The sequence below is a fragment of the Falco rusticolus genome, chromosome 6, assembly GCF_015220075.1.
Source record: "Falco rusticolus isolate bFalRus1 chromosome 6, bFalRus1.pri, whole genome shotgun sequence".
Lineage (NCBI taxonomy): Eukaryota > Metazoa > Chordata > Aves > Falconiformes > Falconidae > Falco > Falco rusticolus.
In genome coordinates this window covers 28609103-28632372 of record NC_051192.1, presented here as the reverse complement: position 1 = coordinate 28632372, position 23270 = coordinate 28609103, and the positions used below count along the sequence as shown (strand labels likewise).

Here is a 23270-nt window from a genome sequence, read left to right as displayed (position 1 = left end):
ATGAATATGTACCATGAATTCTGGAAATGATGAGAAGTCACAAACCTCAGTCTTCCTTTTGAAACTACTGATCTTTTCAGTTAGTGGAGGTTTCTGTTAAGGGTATGTGGAAGGAGTCTCTGCTCCTTTAAGTGTATGTGGTGAAAGAAGCCATACACAAGAACATGCAGAGACAAATCTGAGGGACATGTGAGAAGGGAGGTATGATGAGGACAAGCCTGCTCAGTCTTACTTGCTGATAAGGATATGTCAAGTGTGGGAATGTTTGTTTTTCAGGATCATTACCTGAGGACCTTGCCAATAAGGAAAGGGAGGGAGAGAAACACACAGAGACAACAAAGATGGCCAACTAATGTTGACAAAGACAATAATCAGAAATAAATCCAGTCAGTTGCAGTAATTGATGGGCTATCAAGAAATGGCAGGCAAACTCTGTCCTTGCAACTGATAAGGATGCAAACCTGGGGGTCCAGGATGTTGGAGGGGATTCTGTGGGGCTATGTCAGTGATGAAGGTTTAGGGAAAAAGGTCAGGGAGGAGCAAAGAAGGAGTAGACAGAGAGGGGTATCAAAGTTGCTGTTCATGTGTAAAATGGGGCCAGTCAATACACTTAATCTGGCTGAGCCCTGTGCCTGGTCACCGCACTCTGCCCTGTCTTCTTGTTAAATCCTTTTGTGACTCTCTCTCCGTGTAACCTTACCCTCTGTCTCATGTGTGAGTGCTGCAAGGACTAAGTGCCACTGGCTGGGGGGACTGGTGTGACTGGGTACTGGGCCAGCAACGGGAGCTGGAGGCAGGGTGTGGGTGTGCCTGGTCTGTGGTGTCAGCTGCTGGAGCGAGTGGGGTCTCAGTGCCAGATGCTGGAGTGGACGGGGGTCTTGGCCACCAGCCACTGGGGAATGTCTGGAAACCAGCTCCTGGGGGACCGCCGTGCATGAGGTGAGTGTGGGTGAGGGGCTGGGATCAAGGCAGGGTTGTTGGATGGAGAGACAGGCTGTGCTGCTATTTGAAGGAGGGATCTGCAATGTGCATGTGCTTGTAAATTAGAGGGAGGGAGAGTGAGTGAGAGTGTGTGTGTGTTTACACAGTTACTAGTGACCGTCTGGTTCTGCCAGCCGAAGAGGAGGAGGAGGGGACCGTGCTTGTGTTTTACATGAGTCCTGTACATGGGCGCTGTTGAAGGCAGTGCCTTGTCTGTGGCAGTCTGTGTGACCGGCCATGTCTGTGTCTTCCCTATGCGTCTGTGTGTCTCTGAGACACATGCTCAGCTGCACCACTGGTTGAACATGCAAACGGGAAAGCGGCAGCCACATCCCTCAGCATGGGCAGAGATGCTGTGTCCCGGGGCTGAGCTCCAGTAGCTGAGCAGGAGGTCTCTGTGCCACAGTGGCTGGAGGAGGCAGCTGCTCCTCAGTTCCCTTAGTCGTCTCCTTTACCTCCACTTCAAAAGAGAGAGTCTTGGCTTTATGTTGCTTTTATTGTATACTTTTCCTAAACTCCTACTGATTTATGAATGTTTAGAAGTGTGTATATATTTCCAGCCACTGACATGGATGAATCAGTATCATTTTTATCCATTGAAAGTCACCTGATGTTTTTTGCTATTTCAAAATAACAACTTGAATGGCTTGGAAAGATAATTAGTAGTTTTTGGAATACCTGCAAAGAGAGAAAAGAGAAAATGAGATCTTACTCTTATTACAGAGCTAAAATGTTTGAAAAATCATGCAGAAACTTCCTTTGAAGTTTTCTGACATACCTTTCTGACATGGTGGTGTGACCTCTTACGAAAGAAACCATCTGTGTGGGTCGCTCATAATATACACACTGATACAGAGTTTAATGTGCTCCCACTTTACTTCTGGAAATGAGAGGTGTCTTTAATGTCTTACCCTTCTCATCTGTCACCCTGAAGAGGTTACCCTGAAAACTAGGAGTTTGTTTGGTTAAGAAATTTGTCCACATGTGAAAAACTGTCTTTCCTTTGGCTCAGGGTCACATGGAGGTGCTAGACTGCACAGTTCCTTTCTGAGTCCCCCTGGGGACAGAGTAACCTGGTTGTTCACTGAAAGTTGACCTGAGAAAGGGCATGAGTCTGCTCAGACTGCTGGCGGTAGGCTGGGGAGGTATGTGCCCATATGAATGTTCAAAAGACAGCTCTGCACAAAATGGGTGGAGAGATCTGCTCTGCCACCAGTGTCCTGTGCAGGCAAGGTTTTTGTTTCCAAGGGCTTCTGTATTCTGTACTGAGATGAGTTTCCCTGTGACAAAAGAAAATAATTTCTCAAGAATGATTTTCTCAGGAAAATCAATTGAGTGCTTTTGGAAGCTGTAATGGTTTAAGTGAATGTATGATTGACCATTTTCTTGTCCTTTTGAGTTTCCCTTAATGTTAAATCAATTGATGTTATTTGTGTTCTCTGTGCCATGTTAACATTAAGGCTACCTCAAGGTTTCAACTTTGTTCCTCAGTTGTTTTGAACAGCAGAGTTATTGCTTCTTTTAGAGTATATAACGGCAGTATAGCAGTACTTTTGTTCATGTATGTGTTAACAAATGCATACAAGCACTACAAGCATTGATACAAGATATTACAATGTTATTTGGAAGACTGTGCAACAGGAATAGGATCTGAGGAACACATTTTAAGTTGTTTTTTTTTAAAAAAAGAGGTGATTATATGGTTATATTTCACAGTCAGTGTCCCAAAGCTATGCCTATTAAAGCCAGTGGTAGCCTTTCATTGACTCCAAAGACAAGCTGTTTTAGAACAAGTTTTCAATGCAATGAAGTCCTTATCCAGGTATAGAACCACTACGGAGATCAAACTTTGATGATTGAATTTAGTCTCAAACTGGAGAAATAGCAGGGACTTACATAACTAAAACACCACAGAAAAAGTAATATGATAGCACTTTCATCTATCATTTATTTTCTCATGTAGTAGCACTTCAGAGCAAATTAGATAATACAGCACGCAGATGACCAATATAGTGGAGAATGAATGCAAATGTTGAAATTAATTACACAATAACGAAGTGGCGGCTCAAAGGATGAGATTTATTTATGGAGATTTCCACAAATTAACTCCATCAGATTGTGATTTGGTTGCTGGTTTATTATCTTTTGTTCCTATTGTGCAGTGAAACTAGCATTGGGTGAGCTATGCTAATTTACAGTCAGGCACTTGGCCTTGTAATGCTAGCGCTACAGGAGAAATAGTCACTTCAGTCATTACAGAGTGCAAGAGTAGCCAAAGTTGTGGCGGTTTGTCATCCTGAAGCAGACTCAGACCAAATTAATTTCCATGTTTGCAGCACAGTCAACTGCTATTATCAACTACTGAAAAATTAATGTAGTATTATACATAATCCCTTACAACAGATTCATACAACAGTACAGTTATGGCCCACTGAAGGACTTACTAAAAAGGTTTGTACGCAAAGCGTCATGGATTTTTTAGACTAATGCCCAAGTAATCTTTGTGTTTGTGTTTGCAAGACTAAATTTGCTCTAGACTGTAAGAGGAAATGCCTACCTCTGTGGTGGGTTTTATCACACTCATTCCCTGTTGAATGTTACCTTATCCCACACAGTTACTTACTGTAAAAGTCCCTAAGGCTCTGGAAGGCCCTTATTTTAGGGCACAGCTTATTATTTTTAAGGAAAACAATGGACTAACACAAAACAAAGCTATTTCTTAGATCAAAACAGACTTTAGAGGCTCAGAGTCCTTTTTGACACATCTGCTGCCCTCTTCTCACAAGCTAATAATCTCTTACATTCTCTTCAGCTGTGCTCCCTGAGTGATTTGTTAGTGCAAACTGGGGCTCCTTCTGGCTCTCAGGTAGACACAAGGTCAGTCTGCTGGGGTGGGTGTTTCACCTGTTTGCTGCGGTTACATTGTAGTCACTGGGGTGTGTGGAGTAAGCTACTGTTCAGTGTTAGAGTCAGGTTTTTGGTGAGTAGAAAAGTTAACCCCCCTTTTTTGTGGTGAATCTTGTCCTTGAAGTCTGGAAGTAAAATGCTTTTTTTCTGGTAATAACCTGCAAATTTCCCATCTTGCTAAAAAACAATGGTAGCAAAGGTTCTGCCTAGTTTTGGTGGTAGCTTATGTATGTTTAGTCCCAAAAAGATTACCTCTGTTATAACAGTGGTATATTCTCCAAATTACTGTGTGTAAGCATCTATGCATGTTGTATGTTCCAGCAAAATAGCAACTATGATATATTAGAGACATAGGTTTACATTGCCTTGTTTTATCTAAAGATCCCCTATTTTTGTGGATGAATGTATCACTTGTGTCCTAGAGCTCACATTCACAATCAAATAGATAAGGAAAGAAAGAAGGGGAAAATAGCTGTCTCCTGGAAGAAAGAAGCAGCAACATTTCTTGAGAGTCCTTCATTGTAGTTTTGTATCACATCAAAATATTTTACATGGCCTGAAACAAAATGAAGGGTATTGCTTGGTTGTATCTTGTTTTCAGATAACTTAATCCTTTCTGAACAAAATCAGAAGAAAATAATGCTTAGATTTTGATGGAAACTCCATTTGAAAACAGAAAGAAAAAGCCCTTTAAATCTGATTTTTCTTCAAATTAAGTACCTTCACAAGTTAAGCTATAATATTTTGTTTAGAAAATATATGGAGAGGTAGAACTTAATCTTATCCCCCCCCCCCCCCCTTTTTTTTTTTTGCTTCTGTGTCTTTTTCATTATCACCTCTTACATTCTGCCATCTCACCAATAGAACTCTCTCAACTCTATCATAAATTTAGTATTTATGGAAAAGTGTCAACCAGTGAGCTATAATCAGTTGACAGGAACATTAGCAAAATGTTATCCAAAAGCCAAGAGCAAAATGGGATCTGTTATTTTCCAAAACTGTGTATTTCACATTGTAGTGGTTATTTAAGAAAAAACACACTGTTGATCTCAAAATATGGAAAATTCAGTAGAACTTGTGGTCTGTTGCTACAGGCTCACTTTCAAACATATAGGTAGATTTCTACATACAATCATAACATAAACTAATGCTGCTCTGTCGTTTTGATAGATCTCTGCTGTTTACATAGAGTAGAAATGAGCCTTTAGTTTTTCACAGCTGTTCACATGTTCTATGTTTTCACTCATGGAAAGAAAAACAGACTTATTCCACCCACCATCACTGTGAAAAGACTCAGAAGTTCTGGGTCCCACACACACAATGCATGCAGATAGTCTTCATTTTAGTTTGTGGTAAGTTACTCAACAGCAAGGATCTGAGCAATGTACGTGACTCAGATCTTTACGTATGAAGCAAATTCACTATGGTTGCGCAAGGTTAAGTGTGCTGCCCTACATAACCATCCCTGAAAACCTGAATTTCTAGTTTCACTTGGAGGAAACTAGTTTCTGATTATAGTAAATAAGTAATCAGAACTGATCTGTGTCACTATACATGTGCATTTAAAATGATTTTTTATTTCAAGTATTGTCGGAGTCAGATAATTTCAGCAGTGTATTAAGATTTCAAACTATTTCTTTATATAGATAGAGAAGGCTGTTGTTGCCTAAGCATTTTTTTAAAGAATTCATCTGACTCACTTGTTGCTGATAGTACTTTGGTGAGTACGGTTTAAACCAATACATTTAGCGGTGACCTCTATTCAATAAATTTACGATGAAAATGAATGTTAAATTCTCTCTACAAGCACAAACATGAGTGCTGTGATGAACTAAAAAAGGGAAAAGATCTGTAGAGATCAATCCTTACAGCAAGAGTTAGTCTGTGAAATTGGTTCAAGAGATACTCTACCAAATTGTTTCCCCAGGTAGGACTAAAATTGCTGCCAAGGACACATGCCCCGCAGGGGCAGGATAACTGGGAAACCAACATTTGCTGAGCAGGTGCAGCAGCTCAGGCAGCAGCAGGTTACAGCCTTGGTTTTGTCTTGTCTTTATTTTCTCTTGACTGTTAGCTCTGACTTCCTCTCTTCTCTCCCTCCATCCCCTTGATAATATTCGATGGTCCTCTCTGCTCTGAATTTTCCCTGTCCTATTTTCTCCCTCCCTCCTATGCATTCCTTTATCATTAGCTTTAAATTCCTTCCCCTTAAATTTTGCCATCGTCCCATGCATCCTTCAGTGTCTGATAATAAATAACAGTGACAGCTAGCATTAAAAACAATCCCAGGCAAGCCTGTAGAAGGAAGTAAGGAGGAAGGGCTCTGTTTCCAAAGGACCTGAAGCCCAATCTTGTCTTTTCCAACCTCTGCACAGGGAAAGTCTGCAAGACCTAGAGTAATCCTGGACCTTTCACTGTGTAGATTCTTGTGCCATATCTAGGAAGGCTTGTGTTTTTCAAAATGCTCATGAAAGGAGTCTTTTGCAAGTTTTCATCTTCATGGTTTAGCCTGACTACAGCTTTTTCTGTTTTGTTTTGGGTTGTGTTTTTTTTCCCTATGCCATAATCAGGTTCACTGTAGACTATAAAGGGAAAATTGAAGCAGCCAGTGCTCATCTCCCATGCTCTCCTTCACACACACAGTTCATGATTTGTAAAGCACATCTGTTTCTTAACTGTGTTATATCTAGAAAGCTTTAATCTTTGCAGTGATGTTTCCTAATTTCTTGAAATGTCAGCTCCTGGAGAAAAGATATTACTTCATTAGTCTTATAATTAAGGCAGCCTAATATTTTCTATCAGAAGAGCTTGTTTAGTTGCTTATAATTTTTCCAGGCTCTACCTGATTGAATTTGAGTTGTCCAGGGTTGATACCAGGCACAGGCTGCCTTTTTCTCTCCCTGAAAGCAAAAGATGTGACTCAGAACAGTACAAGAAATTCTTTGCGGATGTACTTTGGAGGAAGGGCTTGATACTTGGTAGGGGAGATTGCTATATTAAGTGTGTGATTTTTTGCAATCTAAGGAAATCTTGCTTCAAACTAACCAAGCATTTGAAAAAAAAATTCTACTGTATATGTGGCAGTCAACCATAATCATAAGAATGTGACAACTACATTCTATATTTTTGATATTTTGGGAAAACCTAGCAAGTGCTTGGAGCCTTCCTCTCACCATGAGGAGGACATGCTGGTGGTGCTCTTTATAAACTTCTGTCCCTGCTTCCACACTACTGTTTACCCACAGCAGACTGCAAACCTGGCATGGATTGAAAGCTGGCTCAGCAGCCCCCTTTGTCCTGGATGGATGACAGCAGTGAAGAGTGGTGCACGCAAGCCTGTTCAGGTCTCCATGTGCTGAGTAGGCAGTGATCACAGGATGGTCATATGATGAAAGTAATTGAATAAGACCCTGGAGGATCTCTCTGTCTCTCTTTCTCTGACTTTTGAGCTTCCCATGCATCTCTCCTTGTCTTCTGTGACACTGAAGTTAGCAGCTATTGCTGTCCAAATAAACTATCACATACTGCACAATGCTAAATTCCCTGAAAGGTAGGCCCTAGGCATTTCAAACTGGACATCCAAACCTACTAGAAAATACTTACAATAATGTCTTATTGTCTTAGTCCCTTTCTGTGGTGTTTCTCCACTGTAAAAAATACTTTACAAGCAGAAGTGCCACAAGAAGAAATTAATGAAAGTTCATAAAGCTTTCGGATATTATAGTCATGAACGCTGTAGTAGAGGCTGCTAGGAAATTAGCCATTCATGTAATTTTATAACTTGTATTGAGAGCAGAGACTAAACAATGTACAGTAAATAACTCTAAGTGTGCAATGACAAAACAAAATAGAGGGTAACTATTCAATGAACAGCATTCATATTAACCCTGTAGGAAGCACTGGATGTGGTAATGTAATTAAAGATGGTATCATACTGGATTTTCCTGAAAATGGCTGAGGCCATGAGAACAATATTAATATTGCCATCTCTTAACTTTGGAGTTCTTGATTTTGCAGTTACAGCTTTCTATGACTAGAGATTTTGAGGCATTTAAAATTTAATCTTTATATACTGTTGAAGCTTTTGTTTGGTTTGTTGTTGTTTGGCTTTTTTTAACTATTGCAATAGCTTTCTGCATTCCAGAAGAAACTGGGATATATTTGGTTTCAATATATATAGTATCTATTTTTCATTGTCTTCACCTAAGACTTTTGCTCTAATTACAGTAATTCTTTGCTCTTCTCAGTCTAAAAGACCTTTACTTCTCCTTAGAGCCTAGTACTACAGACACACTCCAGTTAATCTTCTGGAGGGGTGGTTAATCTGTTTGTCATCGTAATTTCTTCCGTAACAGAGACTTTTGGTTGGGAACCACAGAAATCTCAAAAAACCCTCCCAGCTGCTGAAATTTAATGGTCTCATGAGATTTACTCTAACATGAGAGGGTAAATCCCAGTTGCAAGCACTTGTAAAACCTAAGTGAGATGCCTTCATGCTGCAGAGTGCTGATCCAGGATAGGATCATGCTATCCATTTTAACATCTTCAGTTATTTCTGAAAATAAGTTTCATGTGACTGCTTTCCTGCTATTTTTTCTGTTATGCCTCCATGCTTTTTGAATGACCTTGCCATGTAGTCCTTCTCAGCAATTTTTGTCCACTTTCTTCCCTCCTCATTCCTATTGTAATGATCATGTTTTCTGTATGCGGCTGTAGCTTACTGGTGACTCAGCCCTGGGGATTTTCCCTTTAAGTTGGACATTCACAAAATTCAGAGTAGGTCACAGACCTCTGCCTTTAGCCTTATTTTACCTCCAGTATCCTGCAACTTGAATGAGAAACTGAAATAATCCCCCCTTATACCAGCTACAGCTAGTTATTAAGTAAATTCAGTGACTTCAGATATGACATTGTAGAGCTAATTCTGAGTTTGCTCTTGTACATATCAAATAAAATTAGAGGATAAAAGTGGGAAGCTGTGCTCTGGTAAACCCTGATGGAAATGGGTGACGCAGTCAGAACTTCTACATCATTTTCTCTGCTGACCTTCCATATGGATAACAAAAGAGCAGTGAGGGATCTGCTGAGATTTCCAAGAAAGCCAAAGATCATAGCTGTTAATTCAGAGTTGGTGTTTGGCTTGGTGATGAAGGTCTTACCCACACCCCAAAGGGGGGTGCACACAGAGTCCTTAATCATAAGTTTAGAGTTTCCGTTGTACAGCTGTACAGCTGCCCTGGGAAAGAGTGTGCTGTCAAAAAGTTTCTCCAGTAACAAATTTTTCACCTGGATCATGGCTGGCGGACTGTGGCTGTTGTTCCTCCAATGCAAAAGCAAGAGGCTGGGTTCAGAGAAAGGAGAATACTAAGAGCTCCTGCTGGAGGTGGGTGGCACAGTGGCCACACAGGGAAGGTTGAGGCTGCAGAAAGGTTTGTCGCTTTAGGACTTTTGTGTCTGGCCTGTGCTGAGGGGTACTCCTCCATGGCACTTGGCACATGCCTTGGTGCTTGTTCATTTGGCACGACTAAGGATCTTCGGCAGAGGTCAGCCCATGCCTAGAGTTAGGATTAGGAAAGAGAGGAATGCTAGAGTTCCAGCATGACTGTGGCTGCTGAGGGACAGCCCAAGGAAGATCAAAGCTGCAGAAAGCAGCTTTTAGGCTGAGGCTTAAACCAGGTCTAGGATTAGTGTTAGGGCTTGGATTAGTTTTAAAGTTAGGAGGGTGACAAACTCTAGAGCTATGGTCTCCCATAGACTCCCAAGAAGTGTTTTGTCTGGCCCCTGCCTGTGGGGCTTTGTCTAAGGCTCAGCACACACTTTTCATGAGAGTTGGCAGTTAGCATGTTAGGGATTTAGGAGAGACCAAGCATAGACCTCCAGTGTAAGGGGGAGGGTGCGGAGGCTGTAAAAAGTCTATCCAAAGAATAGTAGGATGCTAAAAAAATGTTTCCCTTGGGAGCTTTTTCATCTGGACCATGGCTGGGAAAGCTTTTATTTGGGTTTAACTTTGAGTGTTGGATAGAGCTAATTTTGGGAGAGAAGCAGCCTGTGCTTTCCAGATGAGTTGAGATCTCTACTTCGAATAAGTGCATTGCACTGCTATGATCAGAAGGGGATATTGTGTTAATGGGAGGGAACAGAGGGAAGAAAACTCTTTTTACATACTCTTTTGAATTGGTATATTTGTGAGGATTTTTTTTTCCACTGGGATTTTGTTGTCTTTTAGGCATGTTGCTAGGCACTGGAAGCTTTACCAGTGGTATAGCATTGCAGAACTTTGCCTCCCTATCTTTCTTCGCTTTAGTGATTCTGTGAGTGGCTATGTGGCAAGTGATAACCCCTGGCCCATGTTACTCTTCCTCTCTTTTACTTTCCAGCTTAAAAGTTCCTTATGTATATTCCTGCTGTAAGAAAAAAAAAAGTGCAGAAGTAGGAGTAACTATTTTTATTTTATCAGACTTTTATGTAGCAAAGCACAGGGAGACACAAAGCAGAGCCAGGTAAATGGGGCTTTGACATTTAGACAGAGATCAGCTGTGCATTGCACCTCAGAGGACAGAGGGCTTCTGAGCAGAGGTGGTAATGGAAAGAGGTAACACCACCAATTTCTGTTGAACTCATGAATCCATTTTTATTCAAGCTGGACTTGAATGGGCAGGCAGAAGTGAGCATAGGTGACATGATCTCTGTTTCTTAAAAGAATTTCCCTTCAAGTATGACCACCAGCATTCAGCTTTATAAAGATACATCTTTTCTTTGATGGAAGAAAAGGATTATAGGAGTATGGGTCTCATCAGTGATACTGTCACAGTCAGGGAACATCCCATGACAAAGCCTGCTATGACCTGCGATGGATGATCCTGTGTCAAAACCTGCCAGTGGAATTGATGGCCAGTAGAGATGGGATTACTATGCTCTGAATAACCACAACAAACCTTACTGGTATTCCAGTATTGGACATCATCTGCACCAAGTAAGGACTGTGTTTGTTATGAACCTACATGATGGTCATCTTTTTTTGTCCCCAGAGTCCTCCTATATATGTTGGCCAGAAGTGACCTGGAAGTATCCTTAAGTTTTTAATGAAAGGATTTCTGAGAGCTATGAATGATGGTGGAAACAAGGGATTTTGAGGAAAATGCTAGAAACCATCCTCAAAAAGCAGATCTGGTATCCTATACTGAAAAGGGCTTTGGGGCGTTGGACACAGTGCTGGCCAAGAAGGCATGTTCCTGGGTCTCACTGGCAGAAAAATACTATTGCTGTGCTAATGAGACAGCTCTTGCTAGAAATGGAAACTTATGCCCAAGTCTGAAATGCACTTGTTTGTGCCATACCTGGTAATCTACTGGTCCTGCATTGACAACCGACCCAAAGTGATCTGGCTGCAAGCCGAAGTGCAGAGTGAAACTGTATGAATTGCAAATTCAACCTTCTCCTGAACTGTCTAGGGCCACTATAGCACAATGAAGTCAGAAAAAGTGCTGGTTAAGTAACTTGTGCAATGGATAGTGCTTGATGTTTTAGTTATGTTTTTCCAAGTGTTCTGTTTCAAAACCTTCATCTATCTTTGAGCTATAAAACAGAAATACATTTACTAAGGTTTGGATGTTGGTTTGGTCTGACCTTCCTATCTCGCGGAACAATATGTCATGGTGAGCAATTGCTTTGATTCATTATTACTCTTTAGAGTACTTTTCCCCATAAGATACACACATTTGGATGAAGTAAAGTATTAAGCCTTTGAAGCATAAGTTCAATCACTAGAAATTAAAATAAGCCCTTCACGCTTTAAAAAAGAAATTTGAACTTCTATTTGTAATGAAAATAGTACTTTAAATTCAGATGCGCTTTTGTTAAAAAAAGCAAATAAATTAAATTCTTTGTTTTCAAGTTAAGGGGTTATTTTTTCAGAACCAGTATTGCTTTTGGTACTCTATGATTATTATTGCAAACCCAATGACTTTGAACTAAGAATCCCATATTCAATTGCTATTAAAAGTGATTTTCATTATATTCTTCTAAAATATTTTAATCACATCATATAAAGTCAGGCAAATGAGGTAATATACAGTATGTGTTCACTTTTCACTGTCCATAATAATTGCTTCAGTTACCTTCTCAAATACTGTTGCTTTAATTACCTTATTTTGTAAGTCAGGATCTTTTTAACTGCTAAGTTTATCTGGAGTCAGAACCTACATATGACATATCCTTCATATGACCTTTAATGGTAAATTCATATTGATTTTAATTGTTTTTCCAGTTTAATAAAAATAAACATATAATCTTTAAATTAATAAAAGATATAATCTTTTAATTTTACATATTTTTAATTCAAAGGAACAGGTACATATGCCTAAATACAATATGCACTTATGTATTTTTTCCCAAAATCATAGTTATATAGTAGACATGATTCTACATACACACGGTAATATTATCTTAAATTGTATTTCCCAAATAGACCAACAATTTCCTCTTGTTAAATACTTTGCATTACCGCTCATGGTTTCAGATTTAGCATGTTTGACTGAGTTACTAGCATTGTATGTACAAATACTAGGTCATGTAAAGACTATACTTTTGACTATCGTAAACATAAAATTCAACGTTAACAATGCCTTGAAAGCTCTTTTGGCTTTGGTACAAAATGAAATCATTTTGAACGGTTGATATCCTCTTAACCCATGAAGAAAGGAGACACAAAATTAAACACCTTTTCTTATATGCTCTTATGAGGATCAGTCAGTTTGGACATTACTAAGTGATGTTTTCAGATGTTATTCTCAAGGTGGATATATTTAGATATTTCAGAAAGATTCTAATGCAGTTTTTAGGGCAGGCAAATTTTCTTTGGGAGTTGAATTTGTACTCTGTCTTCTCATTCCTTTGACAAGAGCCTCAGTCAAGGATTTGAACATTTACTGATTACTTATTTTTCTACAGTCTAATTAATGAATTTAATTAATTAGTTGAATGAATGAACACATTTAACTAATTAAAATTATTACTAACACATTCCAGCTTTCTAATGAGATTCCTTTCCTTGCCAAATATGTATCAAGGCCTATTTTATAGAAATCATCTTCAAGTCAGAGGACAGGAATGCAGTCCAGAATATCTGGATGTCATTTTCTTCTTTTAACAAAGCATATTCAGTATGGGTTAGCACCATCTGTATTTGCCTCTTTTTATTTCCTCTTTATTCATACAAAACCCTTTTTCATTCCTCACGCTTGCTCAGCAAAGGTGTCACGTAATGTTCTCATTTATTTCCTCCATTCCTCTTGATGATTACAAGCCTTACAGATACTAAAGTAGTTTGTTGATGACTCTTCCTGTACTTTTCACTAGTAATTGATAAATCAAATAGTTAACTGATCAGGCAACTTACGTGTGGTGCGATATATTGATTTATCTTAAACGTTTGCATAATAGGTTTAGTTACGATTAATGTAAAAGGAGTTCTCCTATGAGTGTATGGCATCTAATTATTTATCACCATTTACTTCAAATAAGGGGTGGAGCTAATCTTGGAAAAAGCTTTCTGTGTTTGTTGGATGGAAGCTGAATGCCGCCCCAGTTGAAAATGCTGACTCATTTCAGTTTTATTTCCATTTAATTTGCACTCAGCACAAAGCAACAAAAGAACTAAATAGTACCTTCAGAGGAGCAAACTAAAACTATTGCTTGGTCAAGTCCCTGTAAACTACAGGGTTTAGTGAGGGAGGAAAGATATGTTTTAAAAGGCATACATAGGTGCAGATTTTCACAGAACCTGGCTATTGAGATGTTTGCAGTGACTTGGGGAAAATACTGGTTTTGTTTATCTAGCAGCAGTGCCAGTAACTCATATGACATGGTGACATGGCAGTGGAATGGGGAAGGCTGCAGGGTGGTTTACATCTTGGAACCTGAGAGCCCTTCTGCAGTTTTGGGGATCTTTGACTTTTAAGTTCTCAGGGTGTTAACACACCTGCACCTCTACATAGTTCAAGTGATGTCAATGGACTTGGCATGAATTTCTGCCACAGCAGCCTTGGCAAAATTTCTTTTTTCCTGGAATAAGTCCAGTCTGTCACTTCTGAATTCTCGTTCCCTTGAAATCAGTAGGACTTTTCATCAGCAGTAAAATCCAGATTTCACTCAAATATGTAAATATTTTTAGCAATAAATTCATTGTGCAGATCTTGTTGGCCTTTCCCTTCATTCTATTGGAATTTAATTAGCATAGCACAGATTATCTTTTAGTAAATAGGCAGGATGTTTATAAAAGCTAAATTGTCTTTCTGGTACGTTTCATTGACTGGTAAAATTAATGTTTTTTTATTTGTTCAGATGGTTTTTTGGCCCAATCAAACGAGCAGATGCTGAGAAACAACTGTTATACCCTGGCAACCAGGCAGGAGCCTTTCTAATCCGAGAAAGTGAAAGTCTAAAAGGCGAATACTCACTCTCAGGTAACTTCTAGTTTTTAATCTTAAACAATGTTTTAAAAATTTCTCAGGTAATCTGGACTCTTCCATTTTTGAGAACAATAAACTGTGAGCATGAAAATGAAATTAAGTTCATAATAATATTTCTTTCCCAGGATATATAAAGAAAACTTGGCAAGACTAATTTGAGTTTTTACTTCCATTTATTTTATAGGCTTTGTTTATTAATATGCTCAGAACAGAAGTGAACTTTCTTATGCTTAGTACTTCCAGCATGCCAGCTACCTTAAATAGAAACTATTTTCATGATAAAAATGCCAAAAAATACATCACAGTTGTACACTACTGTTCTGATTAGTACACAAAATAAAAAATAAACCATATTGGCAGATATTTGCAGTTTAAGAAAGTGAGATTTATTCTAGAGCACACCCTTAGGTTTATATTTATTGGTTTTCAGGGACAAAATGATAGAAAGATCTTCAAAACTGTACTTTATAATTAGTTATATTTCTTTGAAAAGTTAGCTATAAACATCAGTAAAAAGTTAGATTTATGATGATGATTGGTTTTGAAAGTTATTTTAAGTCCTTTATTTTAATCCAAAAGACTACAAAATAGGGACTCTTATTGACTCTTACTTGGTAGTAATTTTACTTACTCATATGTGTACATGTCATCTTTTTCAAGTCATAGATATTTGCAATATTAGTAAATGTGACTGTCCATCGGTTGTTTTCTGTGAACACTTTCTATCAAACTTGTCATACAAGTGTGAGTCAAGAGTGTAACATTATCCCTGAGACAACAGGGCTATACACATAAACTTCCTAATGTGCTTTACCTATAAAATTCCATATGCTAGTAAAGGTTCTTGATGCTTGTGAATAAACCATAAGTTGTCACATGCAGTTGTATCAGTAAAATGAGAGGCACCTTATGCATAACCAGATTCTTTTGTATTGACTCCTTTTCTGCCTGGATGTTTATGTGTCAGTCACATTCCTGGGCATTACACAGAAACACATTAAGCAGCTTAATGAACTTTTGGCACATTCTTGTTTTCTCTTTCCAGATCCTAGGGAAAGGGTCTATACCTGCAATGTCTTGTGGTAATGGGAGGGTAGCTTTTTTTGCCAAAACAAAGAAATATACGTTGCCTGTGATGTGAAACACAGGGAAGTTTTTGAAATAAATATGATATTTCAAGTTCTGGGAGAGTTCATTAAATAATCTTCAGTTTGTCCTCAAGGAAGTTTGTTCTTGCCAAGAAGTGCTGATAAGGAACACCAAGGAATCAGATTGCTCCCAGATTGTGACAGAACTGACCCCTGTGGCTGCCCATTTTTATCCAATGACTGCATTATAGCCACAGACCTTTCAAAATGCTTTCCTTCTCTATGCCAACTTATCCCTGTCTCACATGATTTCAAATGTTCTTCATCAGTGAATGGATTTCATCCAAGGACTGGGCTGGACCGATAGCAACATGGTGTTATGCATGGAAGGATAAATAGACCTGTATTATCTGCTTAATGTTGGCACTTGAATACATGACACCTTACTAAAAATCAATGAAAAATCTTGTGCTTGCACACCTAGGGGTAGAAATGCAATGTCTTTTGATTATTCTCCAAATTTAGCCTTCTAGGAAAGATTCAAATTCTTAATTTTTCACACTGTGTACTGACTACTTCTGTGACAGGAAAGCAGCAGTACCTTATTTAAACCAAGAAGTACTGCAGAGCAAAATCCAAAAGAATGAAAATAAATACTAGGCCAGTATTTGTGGCAGGATGAGATCATCTTTTGATTCTGCTGTTTAATTTTTTCCTTACAAATTGTGGACAGAAACTATATTCTATATGATTCTATATATTTGATTAAATTAGAAAAGCTTGTCATAGACATTTTTCAGGTTTCTGAATAGGCTTATTCAGGAACAGGAGATTTGATGATGGCTGATAACAGCAAGATATGAAACCATCAGTGCTGGTTTCTTCCATGGTCGTTTTGTTTGTTGAAGGAAGGGAGATGTGGTGCTGAAGAACGTAATACATGGGGAGGCAAAGCTCCAGATATAGGAGCCAGCCCTCCTTCATGCACAAATGTGCGTTGTCCTCTGAGCATGTAGGCATGTATGTATGTCTCATCTCAGATTTATTAAACATTTGTGCTCTTTTAGGCAAAGAAAGAGAATAAACTCTGAAGAAGTCTGTAGACAGTGAGTATTAGTGACATGATTTACCAGTGCTGCTAGATCTTTTAGTAGTTTCCCAGACTTGAACGTAATTTAGCCTTGGCATGCTACTTCATCCTGAGGAGTTAAATATTATTTGCTGCTTACTGAATAGGCTTGACTGAGTGGTGCCTGTTTGTGTTGTGCAAGCTTTTTTGCTTCCAACCTAATAGTATAGACATAACGGTCTAGACATTGTATGTCCATAATGTCATTACTTATGTCTACTTTTAGGAAAGCTAGTGCATCCCACAGCAAATGATGAAGTGGATTGTACTGTGGGGAGTATTGATTGGAATGAAGGTTGTTTAGTCCACCAGATGCTATGGAAAGGCATTTTTTCTGACTCTCTCCTCTTTGTTCCGTCAGAAGGAATTATGAGACGCTCAAAGCTGAGGCAGAGAAGTAGTGGGTTTTTGAGGAATACTAGTTCAGAACTATTCTTTTGAAAGGTCTTGGGTGGCTTCTGTCTCCATGGTAGCTGATACACTGACAGGAAGAAGTCACAAACTGATATTTTGTGATATTTTGACATAATTATGTCCTTAATTTCTGTTTCCAATTTTTTCATTGCAGAAAGCATAGACCCCAAACTCCCATTCTCTGTAGGACTAGTTGGGTTTTCTCTACCTTCTGTTGTTGTTTGGTTTCATTCCAGAGTAGATGGTAATGTCTAGAAGAGTTAAGGTCTTTAAGAAAATACTGTAATTCTCTCTCTGGACTAACATTTAGATGTAATAAAGCTAAAAAGGAAAAGAAGTAGAAAATGAAGTGAGATCTTTTACCCAAGCACCCATAAACTGATTTTATTACTTTCATGCTTGATTTCATACTCATATAGGCAATATATAAGAGACTTAATGTTAATGAGGGAGACAAATGGATCTTCTTAGGAAAAAAAAAAAAACCCCAAAAGAAATAAATCCTATCTTTTGTTATAACGACACTTCTCACTTCTAACTTGCCTTGGTGGGAAAACTCACAATTTGTAAGGTTTAGATGATAAATGACCATTTAAATTAAAAACAAAAAGTCATGTTCAGAAAGGTTTTTCTCATCTGTGAATGGTTAAATGGAAAGCTCATCAAACCAGATAGGCCACCGAGATATGTCGCTATAATTTTAAAGTGTTTGACATTTTAAAAATAGGTTTTCCCATTTTAAAAATGCACATGTTGTCGACAGATTTTTATGTTGATAACTGCAGCATCTGGTGTGAAATGTATTAAATTTTAAACATGTTGGTGCCATCTTAGACATTGCCTCTTTTTAATTAAAAGCCATAATTTAGATGTGCTCAGCTTAATTGAGTATCATTGCCAATGATCGCAGGAGGTTCTCTACTTCCCCCCTTGCTGAATAATAGTATCTGAGAGACTGATTGCATTGACAATGTAAATGGTTTGTGTTTTCTTCCATTTTCCCCCCATGCTCCTATAAAAAGATTGTGTGGCTTCCTCTAGGCCAGATTGGGTTTCAGCACAGGGAAAAATAGGTAATTGTTTAAGGCAGAAGGCTGCTAGGAGTGGCAGAATCATGGTCTTAGCAGGGGAATGGTTTCGGGTCAGCCCCTGCACCTGTTCTGTGCTGGTGAGGGTGATCTCATAAGCCGCCCTCCTCCCACATTCCCCCATCCATCCTGGGATGGAAACCAGGCACAGCTTCTGCCAGCAGCGCTGCACTGCCTGTGCTGGAGAAGGACTGCAGACAGGATAGATGCTGGGACGATGGTGGTAATGATGCCTTAATGTCTCCACGATTCATTTGGTGAAGATGTGGACTTTGCTGATGTCACCACACGTTTTTCTACCCTGGGGAAGTATAGAGGAATGCAGGCAGTGGGTTGATGGGCACTGATAACATGCAGCTGTGGCCTTGCCTTAGAGGCAGTGGGTTGATTGACATGGATGATGTGCAGGTGTAGATCGTTCCTACCAAGTGGTTAAATAGCCCTGAGGACGGAGGGAGTGGGGTTGGATGGAGGAGGAGCAGTGTGGTCTGATCTCTGAAGGAAGGAGATACAGTGTGGACAGTAGAATCTGACTGAGGGTAAAGCCTTGTTGCAGCCTACTAGTTTGTGCTGCAACAATTGGTGGCCCGTGTGAGGCTGACTGGGTTGGACTCCAACTACAATAGGGAAGGAGTAGTGAATTATTTTATTCTCATCCTTGGGGTAGCAAAATCTACTTCTGCGTGGCCCAACCTTATGAAGATGGGAAGCAGAGAGAGGGCAATGCTTCTGTTGAACTGAAATCATGAAGAAATCTAATGGGAAGCTGTGATTCTGTTGGGAAGGGCAGGCTGAGGAGAAAAGTAGTGTTCAAACGCAGGTGCTGTGAAGCTAAAGTTGCAATCCTATCCTTTTAAGCACAGAGGGGGTTTCAGCTAGATTCTCACTGAATGATGTGCACTGCATCCTGTTGGGCAGAGGAACTGCACCGTGCTGCAGGGCTGCGAGTGTGCGGTGCAGGACTTGTACAGCCAGACTCAGCCATGGGGTGCAAGTAAACAGTCCCTTGCCAAATACTGCATTAATTAATCTCAGCTGCTTATCACAGGAAGAGGTGGCATCAGCACAGAGATTTTCTCCAGCTTTGCCACACAAATCACCACCTGACCTGGATATTGCCAATTGTAAGGCTTCATACAAGGCTCATCTAAGAAATTAGAGTACATCCTTTGAACCAACTCTTGCATTAATATTAGCTGCTTCACAAGTAATAATTGTAATACCGCTACTAAATAAAGTGGGTAGTCAAACTACTATCACTTGTGATATACGACTGAGACTGGATTAACACAGTGATCGTGCTGGCCTTTTATTCAATACATAAATAGCAATTCATTTGGCCAGATGCACTTTCCTGTGAACTTTACAAAATTCATTAAATTTTCAGTCTGTCATTACTGAATTACTCTTTCTTTCATTTTGCCTCAGCCCCATTTCCAAATGATACATCACAAAAATATACGGGTGTTTTAGATTTTGAAAATGCTAATTATGGGTGTTAATTAAAAAGAAATGGCATTTTAAAAGTGTGATGTATTTGTCTTTATACTATGGGGTTATACTTACAAACATTCTCATTTCTGGTCCTCGTGAAGAATTGTAAGTTCTCAGGTCTCAAAACGTTACCCGTGGCAGCCAGTAAATGCCCTCAGATTTCCAACAGCTCCTGTATGCCCTCTGGTGGTCTGGGATGACAGCCGCACAGTACAGTTAGAAAAATATTTGATTATACATGACAGTACTTGAGGAAGGACATATTCTCCTTTTTAACTCAATCACTTAAATGGTGAGAGAAATTATACTTTGTGTAAGCTTTTTTAATTCCGTGCAACCAACAATTTTCTGTATTTCTTATATATATAGCTGTGTATTCTGTTATTGTGACCAAAGTGATTCCCAACATTCATGCAGTGTCACAGTATCAAGGATCTATCAGCTATAATGTCTCCAGAGGGGAGCAATAACAATTTTTTTTTATAATGAGATTTTCGAATGTACCAGACTGAGGCTGCTTCTAGTATTGAAAAACAGTTCAATTGAATTATTCAGCTAAGAGTACCCACTAGTCAACATGACCAAATTGACTATGTTTGTTGGAATTTTGGCTAATAAAAGGTATACTGGAGGTAAACAGCAGGAGACCTTTCCTCTATGTCTCCCTGTTGCTTTTCACACTTTTGTCTTGTGTGAGGAGCCTGAGAAGGGGACAATGGAACCTCCCAAATCGATGGGTGTGGAAGGAGCCACCTGGTCTATTGAAAAGGTGTAATGTTGGGTGACCAGGATGGCAACTGGAGCATCCTTCTCCCCTTGAGAGCTTGTTCTCCACCCATCGTGGAAAAGCACTATGCTGTTTCATTAAATGGAGCGTGAGATACCCCTCTGATTTATGTTCCCATTTTTATCTATTCTTACTTGTATTTTTCCAAAATGTGGTGCTTCACATTTAGTCCTGCTCCAATGTTTCTCCTTCTGGCCATTCTCCAGGCTCACTTGATGATTCCCATTCTCCTTTTTGGCTCAATTCTCAATCTCACTGGCCCCCACCCTAACTGGACAACCTGTGTCCCTTCACCTTGCTCCCACACCAGCTCTAACAGGTGGCAACCCCCTCCCATCCACACTTTCAAATATTTGTCTCTCACAATCTCATTACCGCTTGGTACCATTCCTTGAGCGCTGAGCATTTTGCCATCTGAAATTCCTAGGATCAGAAAACCTCCTTCCACTGATGCATGCATCTTCTGTTTGAGACACAGCAAATTTATCCTACTACTTAAACACCTTCCCTCTGAAGTTATGCTTTATGTGGTCAGGATTCCTCATTACCAGCTAGGTTCATTGAGGTACATTGTTACTATTAGATTTAACAGCTGTGGCATTGATGGGAGTTAAATCAGTTACCCTTTGGTATGATTATGTACATTATAGAACATACAAAAAAATTTAAAAAGGATGAGATAAAGATGAAATAATCAGTATTTTTAAAATATTTATTTTATTTTGTCTTATTAATGGTACAAAAAATACTTTTTTCCCACACCCCAACGGATTGTCTTGCTTACACTCCCTGGGTTGCACACACCTTGCTTTGAAGACCACTACTCAAAGCCATATATGACAGAGACATCAAAAGTGGCAATTACAAACCTAATATTCCTTCAATAATGCACACAGTGAGTGACAATGCATTTTTTGTCCATCTCTGGCCTGCTGCTGGTCCAGGTCTAGCCCCAGCATGCAGTGGCCCAGCCTTCTTTCTGACGCCTCTAAAGGGTGCTCTGACAGTCACAGAAAAGGACACTTTGGGCATCATGACAAGTATGTAAATAATCTACAGGAGGTAAGGAGAGAAAAGTCTTGTTGATTAGGAAACAACAGATCAGAATAAAACACATTTCAATGGAAAGGGAGTCATCAGCTACTTGAAAAAGAGCATTATTGGTCTGACTTTTACATATTCCAAACAGACGGGAAGCTCAGTAAAACCCTTGGAAAATGTAAGTGCTTTTCAGAGAACGATGGCTGTGTGGAGTTCTGTTTGCTTTAAAATGCCTGCCAGCACAGCAGCTGCTATTTGGAACGTTAACACTGACAAATGAAATATTAAAAACTGATTAAATGATTACTGTGAATTAGATGCTCCTGGCTGGTTCTGGTGTCCTAAAAGATAGAAAATAAGAGCTGCCTCACAGAAGATGCATTTATGTATTTTGTGTCATTTCTTATGGTGCAAGCAAGAATTTCCAAACCTGAGTGGTTGAAGACCGATAGACTAGATACGTTAAGCTATGTAAACAGTGGGTTTTGGTTTGAAAGAGGTTTTTTATAGTTGTCATCTTTGAGACTAAAATAACTTATTCTAAGGTCCTTATAAATACATTTAGGAATATTAGGATGGTTTGGCAATAAGCTGTATTGTACCACCGCTATAATTCCTGGAAACTTAATATATTAAAATCTTCTTAGTTTTTGATGGTGTATCTGTGAAGCACTACAGGATCAGAAAGCTGGATGAAGGAGGCTTTTTCCTAAGCAGAAGGAAGACTTTCAAAACTCTGAATGAGTTTGTTGACTATTATAGTAAGAACAGTGATGGTCTCTGCGTGGTGCTGGGAAAGCCATGCCTAAAGGTAAGAGTAGATGCTAAACTGTGCAACCTATTGTTTGTAAGCTAACTCAACAGTCAGAAAGTGTTATCCCCATATCTGCTTCTACTATTTCAAGATGTTGATGATCTGCTTATTTTCAGGAAGTTCTGGGCAGCGCTACAGTTTTGTTCTTGAAGCTAACAGGCTGATAAAAAATACCATGCCATTTTGGACAAATCATATGTGGCTGGAGCAGAAAATATGCCAAATCATGATTTATGGATACCTTTTTATAAATGTATATGGAGATGAAATCTCCAACTTCATAATTCTAGCTGTCCATAAGTAATTACTGAGACAAACCCACAAGGTTCAGGCAAGCAATACACCACTATTCAAAAGGCTTACTAGAGGGATGATTTCTAGTTTTTACTTTTAATGGCAGGATATTTTCATTAGAGTATTTCTTATTTCTAAGAAAAGTACCCAGATGTGGGCTGTATTTTATGTTTTCAGATCACTTTATCATGTGTGGGTACTCTAAGGAAACATTTATATCGGGTGTGACTAAACATGACATAGTTAATAATGACTTACATATGCTGTTGAAAAATATTATGTCTCAATTACTGTATTATTTCTATTTTTACCAGGTACAAATTCCTACTACTTTTGATTTGTCATATAAAACTGTTGATCAGTGGGAGATAGACCGGCAGTCTCTGAAGTTGTTGAAAAAATTAGGATCTGGTCAATTTGGTGAGGTATGGGAAGGACGGTGGAACAATACCACTCCTGTGGCAATCAAAACATTAAAACCAGGTATGTGAATTAGTCTTAAATGCTAATAATGTGAAATGTTAGCAAGGGTGCTCATTTATTTTTTAAATGCTACTGAAAAGAGACCCTATCCATATATGCAATCAGTCTTAAAATCCATGCACTTAAACATGAAGATTAGTAAACCTCAAGGTCCAGGTGCTCTTTGGTATTTTGAATTACAAATTTATACAATTTTCTGTTTCCATATGAGCTGAATTCTTTCTTATGCAACATCTATATTACATAAAAATGCTATCCCAGCAAGGCCATCTCTTTTGTAC

General features: G+C 39.0%; 1 protein-coding gene across 1 annotated transcript in view; it reads left to right on the top strand.

Annotated features, from left to right (window-relative positions):
• FRK (fyn related Src family tyrosine kinase) overlaps positions 1–23270 on the top strand; it is a 53922-nt gene that overhangs the window by 9693 nt on the left and 20959 nt on the right. Inside the window, exons 2-4 of the mRNA XM_037391947.1 lie at positions 14230–14351; positions 22046–22209; positions 22821–22989. Of these exons, the coding sequence (XP_037247844.1) occupies positions 14230–14351; positions 22046–22209; positions 22821–22989 (455 nt within the window). The remainder of the gene's footprint in view (positions 1–14229; positions 14352–22045; positions 22210–22820; positions 22990–23270) is intronic.